This window comes from Dromaius novaehollandiae, chromosome 3, assembly GCF_036370855.1.
Source record: "Dromaius novaehollandiae isolate bDroNov1 chromosome 3, bDroNov1.hap1, whole genome shotgun sequence".
Classification (NCBI taxonomy): domain Eukaryota; kingdom Metazoa; phylum Chordata; class Aves; order Casuariiformes; family Dromaiidae; genus Dromaius; species Dromaius novaehollandiae.
The window spans coordinates 268,450-286,409 of NC_088100.1; the positions used below are offsets into that span (position 1 = coordinate 268,450).

Below are 17,960 nucleotides of genomic sequence, written 5' to 3' on the forward strand. Positions count from 1 at the left end.
AGACAGGATGAAATATGGAGTGTTAAATGAAAGATGCTGTAGTTAGGAAGAAGTATTTGCACAACTGAAAGACAAAGAACAACCTGCTAGGTATCAGTTCTTCAGAAAAGGATTAGGGACTTATGATCACAAGCTGAATAGGGGCAAACGTTATCATGCTTTTTTGGAAGAGGCAGATGTTATATTGAGGTGCTGGAAGAGGAATGTAGACTTCAAGATGTGTGAAGTAATTCTGCTCTACTGTAGGGCCTTGCTTGGAGTACTGTTTCCAGTACTGGACAGTGCAGTTCAGAACATATGTGGACCAACTAAAGAGAATGCAGAGGAGAGCAAAAGGCATAATGCATGAGAAAAGACTAAAAGAGTTAGAATTATTTAGTCCAAAGAAAAAAAGACCGAGTAAGGGAACGGGACTGTCCATTTTATTGTCAACAGGTCGTTAGATTGGCTCAGCCGTACAGTGGACAGTGTGTTTGTTTCAGTGTGAAGAGTTCCCATCCTCAGAGCGTTGTATACCATACTGATTACAAACACCTGGGTCGGACTAGTGCCTGCTGCTAATTTCTGGCTGTTGACTGAGAGTAGATGAGGTAGCAGTCCATCTCTCTGAGTGTAAGGGGGTTGGAAGATTTTTCCCCTAAAAAACAGTTGTTGGGAGACACTGTAGCAGAGGCTTATGTAGGAAACGGTTATTGTGAATTACTGGGAAAGGTAGGCCAAGAATTCGTGGCATCCTAGCTCCTAGCCTATACCAAAGCCCACCTTCAGTGGCATCAGGGCAAAATCTGTTTGGCAAGTGTCACTTGTGGTATTCTGATGCCATGCCTTGTGCAGCTTCATTAAAGGAAGTGGAATAAGATCTTGGAATAAGGAGTTAGAATTCTCATAGAATTAAAAACAAGTATTTAGCATTTTGATGTGGTTTTGTAATTAACAGAACTTAATTTTATCATCTTTTAGTATTTTTTTGCATGTCTTATACTTCGGGCAAATCTGGATGGGTTTTTATGGGAAAAAAGATATCTCTTGGATCCTAAAATTGCCTTCCATCCAGGTTTGAACTTGTTACTGTATATCAGTCCCAGCAAAAATAAATTACAACTGAAATTAAGACATTCTATGGGAATATATTATGTAGCCTTCATTCTGGGCTTTGCTGTGCCCTTGACTGAAGAAGTATTAAAAACTCCCCGTGACTTGTATAACTAAGTAATCTGTGCATATTGGGTCTGTCAGTTTGGAAATAATCTGGAGAGGAGAGTTTGTTGGAGACTGCGCAAGTTGTTGTTTTACTAACAGCCAGGAGGTGTCAAACTAATTCTGTAACCTTTTCTTAGTTAAATATATCTATTGATTTTGAAAGAGAGGAGGGAATGTAATTTTTAAATTACTAAAAAAAAGGCATTGAGCCATTCTGAGAAAGTGGCTCTGTGCTGATCCCCCCCTCCTTGAGACAGACTGAATAGCAGCCTCCTAGTCAAGCTCCTCGCTTTTGTAGAAGACTTACAGAACTAAATCTCATGGTCTTTCTTGTTTGTGTTATAGCAGGAAAAAACCAGCAAGCTGGAGCACAACAGAAGTCCAAAACAAAAGGTCACTGTGTTCAGAAAGAACCACAAACTTATAGCACAGGTAAGAAGGAGCAGTTGTTCAGAATTGTTTATAAAGCAGGTAAGAAATAAATGCAATTCTGAGAGTTGAGTCTGAGCAATGCGTGAGCAATGAGCTGTGTGTCTATGTTTCCATTTTGTTGTTCACTTTACTGTTGATAGGGAAGAGATGGGTGCTGTCCTTTGGGCGCTCTGTCAGTATTCAGAACAATATTGGAGGGACTGCATGCTGTCTAGTAGTATAGTTCCACATGGTTTTGCCCTAAAATCGCTGCAGTAATGGGACTGTGAGGAGGGAATCACATTTGAACAGAGCAAAAGCCTATTAAAACAGTTTCAGTCTAAAGCTCTTAAAAAACTATTTATACTTCTTTACTCAGCAGAACGTATTTCCAGAAAGAACTGTGTAGATGCTGCTGCCAAATCAGCTCTTCTGATAACCTATTAGCCAGAAACTCAGGCAGTCCCTGCTAGGAAATGTACCATCAGCCTTAAATCTGCAAGTGCTATGACTTGACAGGCATAGCTCACAGCGCTCACTAACTACCCAAGCTTTCTCCCAAGCGCTGTTCAATTCACTGTCTTTTCCTCAGCTGCTTGAGGAGGGACAACCCCTGCCTGTTATTACCTGGCAAGGAGAAAAGCCTTTAGATATTTTTATGACAAGAGTTCAAGCAGCTGGCCATTAAACCACTTCTTCTGAGAACCCATTTCAGGAATTTATAATCCTTGTGGCCAAAACCTCTGGTATTTCAAAAAGGGGCCAGGAACTGGAAACCATGCCTGACAGGGTACTTCTCTCTGGCTCCTGAGCGACTTGGCCTGATGGTACAGTTCTGTTCACCTGCAGTGCCAAAACCACTGTTTAATATTAGTAAAGTTCTAAAGATTTGGTTAACAGAATTGTGGACTTTGTGCTGAAACTGTTTGGTCGCATCTACTTTCACGAAAAGCCCCTTTGCCAGAAGAAAAGTTTATCCTGCATGCTGAAGTTGTTGTGTAATGAAAATGAACAGAAAAAAATCTCTACTGAATGTGTGGAAGAGCTCTCCTCGCAAGAGGATGGTGGTAGTAAGAGATTTTAATCAAATAGTTTCCCCAAAGGAGCAATATAAGCCTTGTCACATGATGTGTGTAAGCTGCAAACAGGATAAAATTGTTGAAATGTAACTGGACAGGAGTTTGGTAGCACATGACCAGTTTTCTTTTAGAATTCATTGGGCATATTGAAGAAGAAAGATAAGATTTTGTGTTTGCAGTTCTGTTCCAAATCTTCTCTTTTGACAGGTAGTATGGAAGAACGATGGTCTTTGGAAATTCAGGACAAAGGCCGAGTTACCTGTCCAACATGCAGGGCTGTGGTGAGAAAGACTGTAGAAGGAATGAAGAAACATATGGCAAATTGCAGGCAGGTGAGCATAAGAAAGATGAGCACTGTTACCTTTAATCTTTTCCAGCTTAGTGATAGAAAGGCCTGCACATTGTTTTGCATGCAGTTAAAACTAGTTTCATCCTCATCATCTCTCTAAACAACAGTCCTTTTACCTATTTAAGAGGCTGCAGTTGTTTCTTGCTCAGGCTGTTACTGCAGGCTTTGGATAATGAACAAAGATATAGGCATTTCCTTCTGCCCTAAAATTTTGGCTCTATAGAATCTGTTCTGTTCTTAACAGGCAGTTATCAGGCCCACATAAGACGTTCTGCTCTCTTGCTTTGTCCCCCCCAAAGAGTCTGTCGGTGCTTTGGCTGGTTTGCAGTTATGCACCCCATGTCCTTGTTTATTTGTAGGAAATGTTCACTTGTCATCACTGTGGGAAGCAGCTGAAGTCTTTGGGAGGGATGAAATACCATGTCATGGCAGACCATAACAATCAGGTAACACAACTACTGTGCATCTAGAAGTCCTAGAGGCAAGACAGTCTTTTATTCTTTCCCCGATGCACACAAACTGAGTATGGTGTGTTTTTTTTAAATGTTGTGGCTGTTCAAGTCTTGTCTACCTATTATTTTTCCTGCAAGACTGGACACTTGGAAAAGTGGTAATATGTTATCCAAGATGGTAGATATGCTACATCTTATAAAGGCTGAATTTCTGTTTAGGCTGGTAATATGTCACACAAAAAAGGCATAAAAAATCAGAAGAAAGGACATTAAAGTGCACTTTTCAGTCCTTCACCAGAAAGTAGAAGGAGTTTTGCTACACCTGGAACAGTCCAGCTTTTAGTTCCTTACACTTCAAAAGTAAAAAAAAGCAGAAGCAGTACTTTACTTCTCAGCTATTTATTTTAAAGATACAAAAGCTACAATCTAGTTTTTCTCTTTGCTGTTACTTCAAAGAAGACAGTGTCTCTCGTTCTAGTTATCAAGAAGTTAGGGTAAGATTTAGAAAATCCACTACTGTTAGTTTATATATAGTACTGTGGTTTCAGAAGCTACAGCTATATTAGCAAAAAAAGAAAGAAAAAAAAAAAGCATATCCTGGCCCTGAGGAATATGTCCATAGTTCAATTCCAAATTTTCTTAGTCAATTTAGGTATAATATTTAGTATAATATAGGAAATAATATGCAATAAGCATCAGAGATAGAGAAGATCTTGAATTGTAGTTTAGCATACATGAATATTTCTTACTGGCAGTTAGTAAGCTTAGCTTCTTAGCTTTAGTTAGGCTAAGTGGAAATGATAGGACCAGTAAATGTTAAAAGCTATGTGGCAAAAATGAGTCAGCCCTTCCCACAGGCAGAAGTGGGGACAAAGGCATTATAGAAACATGCACCCAGCAGCTATAGTGGGGGGGATATAAATGGGACCATTTCTTGTCAAGGCTTTGTTTGTAGATAGTTATATGAATGTTAAAAGTACTATTTGTAGAGTGGTTTTTGAGTCATGTACTCCCTTTAAAAGCTAATTCAGTTATTCTGGTACATAGCCAGTGATCACTGTATTACATACATTTCTGTAGTCATAAGTGTCAGAGATTCAGTTAGTTTTAAACCTTTCATTCTGTGGTGTGTTGAATAGTGAATTCACTATGAGAAGAACTGCTGAACGTCCTTTGTTTCTGTTTCTTCTCTCTGCCTTGCTTTAGCCAGTTGTGAAGGAGGGAGGAGAACTAGATGAGCAGCGTGAGCGAGACCGCCTTCGGAAGGTTTTGAAGCGTATGGGAAAACTAAAGTGTACGAGGGAGGTAAGCTGTGGCACGCACCGCGTGAGTATGAAGTGCTGTAAGATTTCCTGTGGCTATGCTTTTGGGGCTGGCAAAAGCTGGATTTGTTTCAAGACCGTAGCTATGCTTTCAAGACAAAGTAGTCCCTTGAGGGAATTCAGAGGGCTGCTGTGTTACCAGGAAAGCAGCAGGAAGCCTGGAGAATTTCCTCCAAGCAGGTGTGAAGCACTGAGCATAGAAAATGAATTACTGAAGTGACTGAGACTTGATTATAACCTCTGGACTAAGCAAAGTGGGAGTCTGGTGAACACTAGCTTGACTGGAAGTTTTAGGGCTTCACACACGACTTGATGAGTGACAGTCTCTTGCCTCTACTAGGAAGAAGATCAACTTTTGTGACTGTCAGATCCCCCATCTGACTCTGAAAGGGAGGATTATAGGGTGATTAAAACAGAGTTTTTCTTTTTGATTACAATTTTTTTAAAGGCTTATTTAGACTAGATATGTAAATGTAAATTGAGCAAGGATGTGACTTTATAAATACGTTCAGTGGAAGATGTCAAGGAGGAAGGAGTTAAAGGATAACCATTTTACCTTGTGGCAATATTATAAACTGTTAATGAATATATTTAGATCGTTAAATTAAAAGAAACTCTTTAACCACCCCTAAGGAATGAAATTCTGAAATAGTCTTCCAAATAAGATATGGGCTGCCAAGCACTCTCCATTATTTTAAGGTGCAGTATCATATATATATGAAAAATACTGTATAATTAATCAGAAGATAGAAAATTCAGTTTGTGGTAAAATATCCTTGGGTATTTGATGCATTGGTGTCTTCAGGGGGGATGGGGAGGAGACTAGATTGTTGTTTGTGTGCATGAAATGTATTTTATTAATGTGTACTTCTGGACTGAGTTGTTTGTGATGGCCAGTTGTTTTTATGCACAATTAACTCCAAGAGTTTGCCTTTGGTTTTTGAAAATACTAAGATTGGCCACAGCTAGAGAAAGGGATGGAGTACAGAATATATGGTACATCTAAAAATATAAAAAACTTGCTAATGCATACTTGGTTTGTCCTGTTCCCAAGCCCAGGCTCCAATTCATCACTGGATTCAGGGCTAGGAAATTTTCTACTAAGTCTACGCAGGAAACCATTGGAGTTTTTGTTGTCCTTCTCTGTGGACTGAGACATGGACCGTATCCTAGGACTATCTGAAAGTTTTGTTTAACAATGTCTCTAATATTGCTGGGCTTGAGGACAGTTCAATCAGCCAACCAAGTATAAGAGCCTTTTTTTGTGTTCCCCACTACCTGCAAAGAAATTTAAGAAATAATTTCTTACAACTTTAGCCAAATCTTTCCCAAGTTTTTTCTACCTGAATAGACAAACATAAAAGTTTATTACCTGATTGTCTCTGGTCTGGCAGAAAAATGATAGTACTTCAGTCAGCAAATTGTTGATTCCATACACAGTGGTCTTGTAATCACCTGGAGAGCATTTACTCCATGGATTCTTCTTCTGCATTGACAGGGCTGCACAGGCAGCTTCACCAGCATAATGGGATACCTATATCATGTTAAAAAGTGTGGGAAGGCTGCTTCTGAGCTGGAGAAAATGGCTATGAAATGCCATCACTGTGGAAAAGCCTACAAATCAAAGGCAGGACTTGTCTACCACCTCCGATCTAAGCATGGGCCGGTAAGTGCAAATTGCCATAGTCACCAGGATGGTGTGATAGTGATTACTCCCTCATGTACTTCAGACCGTTCTGACTTGAGACCCACACAGGCTTCTGTCCTCTGCTTGAGTGGGTATTAGGAACTAGCAAATCTGTGCATTTTCTGCCTCTCTGGAATACTCTTTCCTTGTCCCTTTCCTTCTGACAGCAGCTGTTCCTGTTCTGTGATTACGATGAAGTTTTGAACAGTAAATCATTGTGGTAGCAGTAAACCTTTCCCCAGCCTGACTTTTGCTCCGTGGAAAAATGCCGATACCATGTTTAACTTGTGAGAGCTTCCTATTACGCTTTCCTTTGCTCTTAAAAGACCCAACACTGGAGCAGAACAGGAAATACTACGCTTGTTTTCCATGAGAGTTTTACAGAGATAGATGTGGTATCCTTTTTTAGGCCAATGGCTGCATGAAGCTCTCTGCTAGAACCTTACTGCTGTGTCCCAGAACAGATTTTGGTAGGAAACACTGTCTTGCTGGAAGGTACACTTCTGTCTCATGTCTGTGACAGTGAACCACAGCTGGAGCAGTATTTCTAGCAGGCATTTGAATGAGTATTCACAGAATTTAGAGTAGCTGAAGTAGGAACGAGTGAGGGACACTCACCTTTTTTGGTTTTTCCTTGCAGGTTGCTTTCTTCCATGAAGAGAGAAGAACAGAGAGCTTGAAGGAAATAAAACGGGAGCCAAATAACACAGGCAGAGTTCAGAGGAGATCTGCAAAGGTGGCGATCTACTATCTCCATGAGTTAGCTGGAGAAGAACTGGCCAAAGAATGGCCCAAGAGGAAAGTGCTGCAGGACTTGATTCCGGATGATCGAAAGGTGCAAGGCCTTAAGAATGCTGTGTAAAGTTTGAGTCTTCTGCACAGCAGAAGAGTCTTGCACTGGTCTCTGCCCAGTTTTACCAGTGTGTCATGGCCCATGGAAAGCAATTTGGGGGGAGTCATGTCTTGTGGAGGGCATCAGATTTTGCTCTCTCTGTCATCTTAGAACATAGTATTGCTAAAGTAGCAATTGCCATGGTTATCATCATTTTAGCAAGGTAGGCTATACAGACTTTAAAGTACTATTGCTGTAGTAGCAATATTTTTCAGTGGGCACAAGCAGTGAAGGCCGTTATAGGCAGTATGTTGCTTAAAAGTCAGGCTGAGCAAAAAATTCATACTGCCATGAAGCAGTAGTATTTCCTAGTTTTTCAAGCTTCAGGAGCAGCTTTCAGGCAGTAAAGGAAACCCGGCGGGAGAGGATGATTTATGACTTTGATGGGATGAATACGTTTGGAGGAATTGTAGTCAAAGTTGTGGGAGGTTTTGGATTCTGGGATTGTAGGGAATTTCCAGATTCAGTCATGTTTGTAGAGAGTCAGTGAGACAGGAGAAGGTTATTTACTGAGAGTTTGGCTGTTAGGGTAGGAGGAGAAATAGCACTTCTGTCTCACAGCCTGAGAGAGAGAGATACGTACTTGACACTATGAGTAGCAAGCATTTCTTCTACCTTTTGATTCCATCTCTTTGTCTCAGTTGAAATATACTCGTCCTGGACTGCCTACGTTTAGTCAAGATGTGCTGTGCAAATGGAAAACAGAGATAAAGATGTACCGAAGAGTTCACTGCCCAAACCAGGTAACCCTGAAGTCTTTCTGAAGCCTCAAAGGGGATAGATTTCAGGGCTGTATGAGCCAACAACTTTCCACAGCCTTGAAACTGCAGTTTGCCTCTCTGTCTGCAGGAGAGAAATTCTGCTCCATCTCAGTATGGCCAGGTAGTATAACGAAGACTCTGTTGGACTGCTGCCCTAGGGATGCTCCCTCTGGGGAGGTGTGCGCCCACTTCAGAGCTAGCAACTTGGTGTCAGGTTGACACAGCTTCACATCCAGTTAGGAGCTGGTGTGAGTGAAGGTTTGACTTAGCAGTGAAAAAATGACAGGCCCCTGCAGTAGAGTCTAGCAGATGCACTAAATCTAATTATAGAGGAAGGGAGGAAGAGAGGGAAATCTGAGGGCCGAGGGACTGTTTTGTCTGGCACAGCACTTGAGTCTTATTTTGAAGGCTGAAAATGGGCCCCGAAACAAATTCATGCATGACTTGGTCCAGAGGTAAGACTTTTTTTTTTCCTCTGGCACTCTGTCACCAGTTTTCAGGGTTGTGTTATTTCCAGGTGAGTGATCTAGTATCCCGAGACTGATGCTTAAAGCTCTGCCTGGGATAGGCCCTTAAAGCTGCCCTTTTTGCAGAATTTAACAGGGACCGTTGATGTCAGATGCAGTACTTCACTCTGTGCCACTAGATGCATGAGCAGGGCAAGAGAGGTTGTAGTGTCTTGTGCTTGCCACTGTGCTTTGTTCTGAATGTATCTGCTGCCCTTTAGGCAAAATGCAAACTTTGTCATATTACTCAGGCTATTAATAGAGGGTGAGTGTATCTGTGTGACAGGGATCTCTTTATCATGTCTACACATATGCCCAGAAACTGGGAACATTTAACTTACTGAAATCTTAACTCCCTTGTAAAGGTCTTTTTACTACCAGCCTTTTGGCTTTGTAGGACTTGGTATCTCACTTCCTCTGCCCTTCTTAGGCCTTTGGGAAGAGTGTCCTAGAGAACAAGACTTTCTTGTGCAGGAAGAAGAGATTCCTTACCAGAGTTTTGCTGACACACACATTTTTCTCCTGTTTCAGGGTTGTGAATCTGTGTACGGCAGTGTCTCGGGACTCAAATCTCACCTCGGCACGTGCACCTTGGTTGGTAGCATTTTTGTACTCGCTCCCTTTTATGCCTGTAGACTGGCTACCCTGTCCCTTAGATATCTCCTTTTAAGCTGTTGTCCTGCCATCTGCTAGCCCGAGTTCTTCCCAATTTGCGTGCTTCCCAATGCGCTAATGGGGCTGCTATTGCAAACACTGTTTGAGGCAAGGAGGGAACATCTTCATGTCATACATTTTATTGAAGTTGCAGTCCTACCTGTAGATTCACAGCTACAAGAGCACTTTTCCCAGGTACAGTCCTGGAGACCTTGCAGCATCTTGCAGGGTAATCCTATCCTTTGTGGGCATAATTTGTTGGTAATGTCAGTGCTTCTGTTGCTTCAGCATTCGGTCTGGAATGAATAAGACATTCTACTTCTCAATGATGGGTTATGTCTGTCCAAGATTCAAATATAATATATAAGTGCATCAGCCTTCTAGGCAGTAATAGGTGATTTTTTCTGTTTTTTGTTTTGTTTTCATGCCAGGGAGACTTTGTGGCTGGTAAATACAAGTGTCTTCTTTGTGAAAAGGAATTTGTTTCAGAGAGCGGGGTCAAGTATCACATCAACTCTGTGCATGCTGAGGTAAGGCGGGCAGAGTGGAAGTCCCCAAACCCCAGACTGCTGGAGATGGGAAGGGTGTTTTGGGAAGGAAATGCTGGATGCTTGCCTCGTTGTATTCTTTCCTTGCTCACTGTTGGAAAGAGGGTCCTGGGCTAGACTGGCCTTTGATCTGCTTAAATGCAGCTGTTCTTACACATTTGTTTGGGGAGGAAGTGCCGTATCATGCCACATGTCTTGTCCCAAGCTGCTGCTGTTCAGTTCAGCTCTTCAGCATTTCTCATGCCATTGCTAATGCTAAATCAAATCTGACTTCTTTGGGGCAGAGTGGCAGCTGTTTCTCCAGATCTAATATTTCAACAAACTCTTGTCCCATGGGCAGCTCTAATATGAACCCTGATAGACTTGGTATGGTATTTCCACTGTCAGTACCAACCTGTTGCCTTCTAAACCCTTCAGGACTGGTTTGATGTGAACACAACTACCACCAAAAGCTTTGAGAAGCTAATGAAGATCCGCCAAAGAGAAGAAGAGCAGAGGAAACAACGGAAGAAACGTCCTTTGACCCGGGGTCGAAAGAAGAGAACTGGGTCCCTGTCTGTCAAGAAACTCCCCAGTGTTGGAGTTGAAAGAATGAGGAGGAGTAAGAGGAGTCGCCCACAGCGGGTGGATGAGAGTGAGAGTAGCGAAGAGGGAGAGCCCCAAGTTGCACAGAGAGCAGAATTTCCAAAAACCTGCCGCAAACGAGGCCGGAAGTAAATCCCTGGAGGAAAAGGAGGAGTAATCCCAAAGCTTTTCAGTTACAAGCCCCACTTCTGTCAGGCTCACAACCCACAGTGCTAACATAAGCAACTGAACGTCTTTGGGACTGCGATTCCACTCACAACTTTTGTGACCTTGATTTTGGAACTGTCACATCTGGTCAGTTGTGAGAGACTGCGAACCAAAGCTGTGGTACAGAGACTGCCTCTCCTGCTGTAGTTCCCCTGGACAGTGGCACTAGCAGTGTATGTAGCCAGCGTAGCTCATGCCCTAGTTACAGTCTCAGTTTGGGTCACATTAGTTGCTTGTTTAGTGATTCCCAGTGTAGCAGCTGTCTCTGTTTTGTCATCTTCCTCTGATGGGCGAGAGCAGGGTTCTTTGTTGTGACGGTTCTCTGCGTAAGAGGCTGACTAGCACTGCGTTTAGGTCTCTCTGAGGGAGGAATCCTCTTTCTTGCATAATATGCTCACAAACTGAGCAGCATTGTGCAGAATGCAAAGGCTTTAGCTTGCCCTGTAACTCAGTCCTGCCTGTTGTTGGCGAGGCTGCCACAAAAGAGCATGTACCTTCTTGGCACGTGCTCCCGAATGCTGCACGAGACACTGCCTGTACTTCATGTCCGGGTGTCCAGGCTCAGCACCAGCCATGAGGATGTGATCTCTGTCTGCTCAGGAGTGACGGGACGTCATTATCGCCCTTGTCAGAAGCCTGATGTTCCCCCGGCATGTCTTCTGTAGCACTGGGCACTGAATGTATGTAGAGGGTCTTCCAGTCCCGTGGGGAATGAGGACTATCCAGCGTTTCGTTAGAGATTCACTGGCCTTTCAGAGACCCCCAGGAACTAGTGTAGTAAGACGGCCTGTGCTGGTCTTCTGAAGACAGCTTGTGCTCTTTCAGACTCACCTGGGAAACCGTAACTAGGAAAGCTGCCAGTGCTGAGATTCGCGGGGAAGCCCATGCGGTGCCTGGTGAACAGACAGGTTTGTATGTATGTGTTTTTACCAGCATAATCACGTGGGCCTTGGCAGTGGAAGTGCTGTACAGCCAAAGTGTTCTCGGGAGCTGCTGCTTCTGTACGAAAAAGGCAAAGCAGATTCCAGCTGACCAGTCCGTGTCCCAGGTGGATTAACACCCGTATGACAAGGAGACAGCACGTGGTCCGCCACTGTGATCTAAATGCAGTGGTTTCATTGCCTGTTGGGACCGGTCATCACCGTGGTTGCAGTGCTGCGCTCGCAGTACACGTGCCTGGATCCCACGCAGGGTGTATAGGGCTTGCAGCACGAGGGGCGAGATCAGAACAAGACAAAACGAAGCGTCTGCAGTGTGAGAATGTGGTTTCTTGTCCATTTGGTATGTGGTGTTCCTGGCACCGACCGTACTTGCACAGCACACCCCAGCCTGCCCACTGGACTGCTGTGCGTGCTCGCTGGTGCTGTGCAGTTCTCTTACCCCGTTTCCCCTCACACAGCTGTACTTTGACCATGCATGTTTACTACCTTCCTGTCCAACAGATGGGCAACAACATAAACCCAAGTATTAAAGACGGTTTTTCTTTGTGGATTTCAGTCGAGAGTCCTGTTTACTGTCACTTATGAGTTACTAATGAGCACTGCTTTCTAGGCCTGCTTGTTTGTCATTACTATCTGGATTTCGTGGAGTTATATCAACAATTTAGTCTTGCATGTAACGTGATGCAGGAAGAAAATCATTATGCAACTGTCCATCCATCATCCATCCACACTTGCCTCCATCGGTGTTGTGGCAGGTCGAGCTGGTGCGTGTCGGTGGCACTGCTGCACAAGTGGGAGATGCTGGGCAGTGCAGGCCTGCAAGCAGAGACGTGACAAATCCTGCAGCAGCACAGTCCACTGTTTCTGAGGAGCGTGGTCCGTCCAGGAGCGCTTGCTTCCTGCTGTTGAGGGACTGAGGCCGGCTGCTGAACGTGAGTGCAGCAGTGCCCTGAAATACTGCTCTGAGGGCGTGGGAAAAGCTAGCCTCAAGGAAAATGTTTATATGGGGGACAGAGAACATTGTGTGTACTCAGGGCTGTCAGTACAGCTATAACAACAGCTAACTGAACCACAACCTGACATGCTCAGTTATATTTACTCTTCAAGCACCCGTGAGTCTGCTGCTTGCTCCTTTCGTTAGCAGTCCAGTGCGTAGGTGCAGCCTGGCTTTTTGCAAATCAAGGTCAAAAATCCTACCCCAGCATATCTGGCATTGCTCTTGTAACTTAGGTTCAAGCAAGTATGTATTTAAAAAAGATTCAGTTTTGATGTGGAAAAATAAGAGGAACCAGCTAGTCACTAGATAGTTGTTCCAGTGATTAATTACCCTACATAATATGTGCCTTATTTCTCATTGGAATTATTTTTAATTTCAGCCTCTGCATCTCATACTGCTCAATCGTGGTAACTCAAATAGCTTTATTTTATCAGAAATTTCTTCCAGTATATTCGTAGGCATAATTAACCACACACATAATTTGCTATATGAGCTAAAGAGATTTACTAGTCTAAGTCCAAATAATTTTCTCAATTTCTTTTTTTGGTTCTTTTGGTTCTTTGCTGACATTTTATATACTCAATAGTGTTTTTTGGCGTTTTAAGTGCAGAGACAGCTGGACTGGACTGGTCTGTTTTATGTAGAATATAATGATAACATCTCTGTGCTCTTAGCTACTATTTCTTTTCCTATTCAACTACTGCATTACAGTGTTTACATCCAGTTAGCAATCTACTCTCTTAAGCACTCTAATTTAAGTTCATCTCAAATTGGGTTTGAGGGCCTACTTTCTTTCTTTCTAGAAATACAATTTAGCAGTGTTTAAGTCCAGACAGCAACATGAACTAGTCTGTCCTTTGTAAAAAAAAAAAAAAAAAAAAAAAAAACCCTGTATTTCACTGAATTATTCCAGCATAGACCTCAATAACTTTTTTGTGGTTGAGCAATTGTTTCATAAAACTGTTGTACAGTTAATTTCTTCATTGCTTTCATTTGTCATCAGCTTTTTTAACCTGCAGGTTTTTTTGGCAGTTGCTTTAGACTTTCATCAGCACTATGGATAAAGATACCGCATAGCTGCAGACTCTGGGATGCTCTAGGACTGATCCTATTTACAACTATTTCTTTGTAAGCAATTAGTAACCAGCATTTAATATGTGCTCCATTGATCTTTGTATAGCGCTGAAAAGCACGTGGAGCCAAGAACAATGCCTTGCAGAAATTTACCGTGTCAAAAGCTAGTTTTACCGATCCAGACTTGTAATTTAATTAAAAAATATTGTTTACAAAAATTAATTTCTGTGAAACCACGTTGATTGGTTTTACTTACAATGTCCTTCAGTATCAACTCTTCTGTTGTTTTGCCTGGGATGGATTTCAGACTGGTTGGCTGCACTTACACTGACCACTCACTTTGCCCTTTTTGAAATACTGGCACAACACTAAGGTTGTTTTGTTTTGTTTTTTTTGCAAAGGAAGAGAGATTCTCTCTTTTGTCTGTTTTCCTTAAGCCTCCAGGATTTCCTCATTGTTCCAAGAACCGCTAAAAGCCATTAATAACAATTCTGAGAGCTCCTCAGGTGATCATCTAGGAGTCTCCTCTGCAGGTTATCCAGTGCAGTCGCTTCAGAGTTCTTGAGCTGTTTTAATGATGACAGAAGGTCTAAAAAATGGAGCTGGTCTGTCTGGGTATGCAGGAACTGTAGAACAGGGGCTGCACCTTACACCGAGACAGCGATACCTCTTGGTGATTCCAGCCAGAATAAACAGCCCGACCGCTGTGTGTGCATAACAGGAGTGAAACAACTGCAGCACATCGTGGGTGCAAACATGCAGCTGTGTCTGATTCCTGGAGGAGTGCATCCAACTTGCTTTTTTAAAATCTCCAGTGGTAAAGACACCACGCCTTTGCCAGGCAAGCTCTTCCACCGCTTCGTTTTCTTTGCAGCAACGTTAGGTGTAACGTGAGTATTTTGCCGTGCAGGTGCAGAGGGTTTGGGAGCGAGCCAGGGCCCGGGACCAGCCCTTGGAGCATGTATTTCCCCGGTGTTTGCCGGGTGACCTGTGTGGGAAGCGTCCAGCTGCAGGGCTGATGTTGCCCTGGGATGTGGCCTGGCCGTGACACAGCGTTGTTTGTGTCTTAGTGTGATGATCGACTCGGAAAGCCAGCTGTCTTCAAAGTCAAGTAGGTCAATTCCATAATTAAAGTGCAGCAGAGTTAACGGGGAGGCTGGGGGGGGGGGGGGATTATGCTGGGTAGCTCTGCTACTTTAATTAGTAGGCTGTTCCCTTTTATGCACGTTGTATCAGGCAGGTCTGTCACCCTAGTCTAAAAAGCTATCTGCATTATGCTCAAAGTTTTCCTAAATCAGAGGCATTTATTTTTCAAAAGTGCGATTGCACCTCAGAAGTGAGCTGCTTCGCTTTCTTCCGAAGTGAGCAACAAAAGTCAGTTAATTATTCAGGTAAAGGCTTTATTTGAACACAGCCTAACCGTAAGCAGAAAAACAGTCCCAGTGAGTGTTGGGCGAGACAGAAGCAAATAAAAGGTTAGAAAAACGATGGCCAGCGTTACCCGCTCTCTCTCCAGCCCCTGGAGGGCTGTTGGCCCTGCGTGCCGCGGTGCCTCTCTGCACACGCTGAATGGTCTCAGCCTGCCCCGGGACGGCCTCGTTTCCCGCTACCCTGGACAAGGGCCGCTGGTAAATGCGGTGCTGGTTCCATAGACGGCTGCTTCAGCTTCAGAAAAGCGGAGACTGGTCCGTACGGTGATGAGGGTTGTGATAAAGGGCAGGACTAATGCACAAATGAAGTATATGAGGTTCGTTTTAAGTATTTTGAAAAAAAGACAATGGGGACACAGTAAACCTCAAAAGACGACTTTTCCCACATATCACAGAGTCACAGAAGGGTTGAGGTTGGATTCTGGAGACCATCTAGTCCAACCCCCTGCTCAAACAGGGTCACCCAGAGCACGTTTCCAAGGATTTTGTCCAGATGACTTTTGAATATCTCCAGGGATGGAGACTCCACAGCCTCTCTGGGCAGCCTGTTCTGGTGCTCTGTCTCCCTCACAGTAAAGAAGTTTTTTCTCATATTCAGATAGAACTTGTGTTTCAGGTTGTGCCCACTGCCTCTTGCCCTATCGCCGGGCACCACTGAAAACAGCCTGACCTCATCCTCTTTACACCCTCCCTTCAGATATTTATACACATTAATAAGATCCCTCCCAGTTTTCTCTTCTCCAGCCTGAGCAGTCCCAGCTCTCAGCCTTTCCTCAATTGAGAGATGCTCCAGTCCCTTCATCATCTTCGTAGCCCGCCGCTGGACTCGCTCCAGTAGCTCTATGTAGACTTTGACTATTTCTTGCTGCATCTCCTACTTGGATTTCCAGAAGGTTTCGACAAGGTCCCTCATCAAGAGGTCTTCAAGAAATGAGACTGCCACGCGCTAAGTAGGATGGTTGTTTTGTTGGAGGCAAAGGATGGGACAGAAACTTGGTGTTTTCAGAGTGGTGAGGCTGCCGGGGGAATCCCACAGAGATCCACATTAAACTTGTGCTGTCGATAACGTTCACGGATAGTTCAGCCAACAGGGCAGGGAGTAAGATGACTGACTGTGAGGATTACAGAGAGTAGTAAAAATTAGAAGGTAACCACAAAAATGCTGCGGTATCTCATAATACTAAGTGGTTGGGAGATGCAACAGCAGATGAAATTCAGCCTTATAAATGAAGGGCACGTGGTGGCCTCTGCACAGGGTCCTTGCAGCCTTCAGACCCCTGAGATGAAAAAGTTTTAGTTACAGATGACACAAAAAAGATGCTTTGAAGCGCATCTGCTGGAAAGATTGCTGCATTTTAAGTGGGGATGTCCTGAAAGCCTGCAGGAATATTTCACCACCTTCCTACTGCTGAAATCAGCTATAAGTTGCTGTTCCTTCTCCAGAATGTCTTGTTATGGCTATCTCGGATACGTCCTTTCAGGACAGACTCCAACCACCTGCAATTATTTAACTCTGAATATCCTTTTTGTACCTGCGCTCCCTCTCTGGATATAAAATTACTGGCCTCAGCAAGCTCCTGTGTGGGAGTTATTGCAGCCCGTTTATGTGCATGGGGGGTTGTTAAGCAGCAAATTGCCCAGCCTTCGCTTCACTGCAGGTTTCCCTTAATTTGTGCCAGAGAGCATCTTTAAAAATGTGTGTGCGTGTACATGTATAGACATATACACGAATATGTGAGAGGGCTGGGAGTGCGGATGGGCCCTGCACCCATGCCGGTCGCTCCCGCGACAGGCCCCGCACCAGCGTCAGGCGCAACGGCGGTGTCCCCAGCCCGTGCGGACCCGGGAGCACCCGGGGCGGGAGCGGTGCCGGGTGCAGGGTGTCTGCCCGGGGCACCAAGGTGGAGACGCCTTGCGTTACGGCAGCACCCAGAGGCAGCGGCAGCGATGGCCGTCTCCTTCCACGTTCGCTGGGCTGCTCCTCCGCAAATCCGCTACACAGCTGGCTGTGCCGGGGACTGATGGGGCTCCCTGGCCCCCGCTGCCGACGACGATGTCCTTCCTCTCGTCTTCAGCTCTAGCGCAGGCAAACCCACACGCACCCAAAGTCCGTCATCTTTTGCTTGTTCACCTGCTGCTTCACCTTATCACCGACTCCTCTTCTGCGGCTACCCGCCCTTTGATCTGCGTTGGCGCAGCCAGATACTTCTACCTGATTTTAATTAATTCCTGAGGAGATGAAGGTACTGACGCCGCAGGGCCCGTTACCAGCCCGACAAGCCCAAACCAGCCGCTGGCTAGGTCCAGCATCTGCTGGCCGCACCCCACGGCCGGCTCCAGCAAGCGGTTTGACCGTCCAGGGCAGCCCGGCAGCAGCAGGAAGATCTCAGCGGCCCGAGCACTGGCAGCACCGTCAAGAAGTTCAGGTTCTCGGGAGGACGCGGCGCGTGTGGGCTGCGGGAGCTCCGCTCCGCTCCGGCGGGACAAAGCACCCGCCCCGTCCTGCTCCGCAAAGGTGCCCGTGCGCCTGTCGCCAGCGCTCGCAGCCGCGGCTGTGGGAGGAGAGGACCGGGGTGCCGGCTCGCGTGGAGCACGGGGGGAGGGCGAGGTGGGGCAGAGGCACCCACGCGTCTAGGGAGGGCTGGAAATCACGAGCCTTCAGCAGCAGAGGGGCCGCCGAGCCACGTGCGCCCGTGCCCGTCAGGACGCCGGTGCGGGGCAGTGCTGCGGCTGGCTGTGCAGTTTGGAGGTAACTGGCTGTCTCTGAACACGTGTGGACAGATGGGACTCAGCAAGCATGGAACCTTTTTTTATTATTATCTTTTTTTTAAAAAAAAAGCACCATCGAGCAGAAGGAAGGAGGTG

At 44.9% G+C, this 17,960-nt stretch overlaps 1 protein-coding gene across 9 annotated transcripts in view; it reads left to right on the forward strand.

The window, feature by feature from the left end:
- Positions 1 to 12,149, forward strand: part of ZNF512 (zinc finger protein 512) — an 18,631-nt gene extending 6,482 nt beyond the window's left edge. For 7 of the 9 annotated variants that reach the window (XM_064508112.1, XM_064508111.1, XM_064508110.1 and 4 more), the window contains 10 exons: positions 1,546 to 1,632; positions 2,898 to 3,022; positions 3,399 to 3,485; positions 4,698 to 4,796; positions 6,312 to 6,479; positions 7,141 to 7,335; positions 8,034 to 8,135; positions 9,191 to 9,253; positions 9,745 to 9,843; positions 10,279 to 12,149. In XM_064508112.1, the coding sequence (XP_064364182.1) occupies positions 1,546 to 1,632; positions 2,898 to 3,022; positions 3,399 to 3,485; positions 4,698 to 4,796; positions 6,312 to 6,479; positions 7,141 to 7,335; positions 8,034 to 8,135; positions 9,191 to 9,253; positions 9,745 to 9,843; positions 10,279 to 10,578 (1,325 nt within the window). In that variant the 3' untranslated portion in view covers positions 10,579 to 12,149. The remainder of the gene's footprint in view (positions 1 to 1,545; positions 1,633 to 2,897; positions 3,023 to 3,398; positions 3,486 to 4,697; positions 4,797 to 6,311; positions 6,480 to 7,140; positions 7,336 to 8,033; positions 8,136 to 9,190; positions 9,254 to 9,744; positions 9,844 to 10,278) is intronic. The other 2 variants (XM_064508108.1, XM_064508107.1) reach the window with 1 other exon arrangement.
- The last annotated feature ends 5,811 nt before the right edge of the window (positions 12,150 to 17,960 follow it).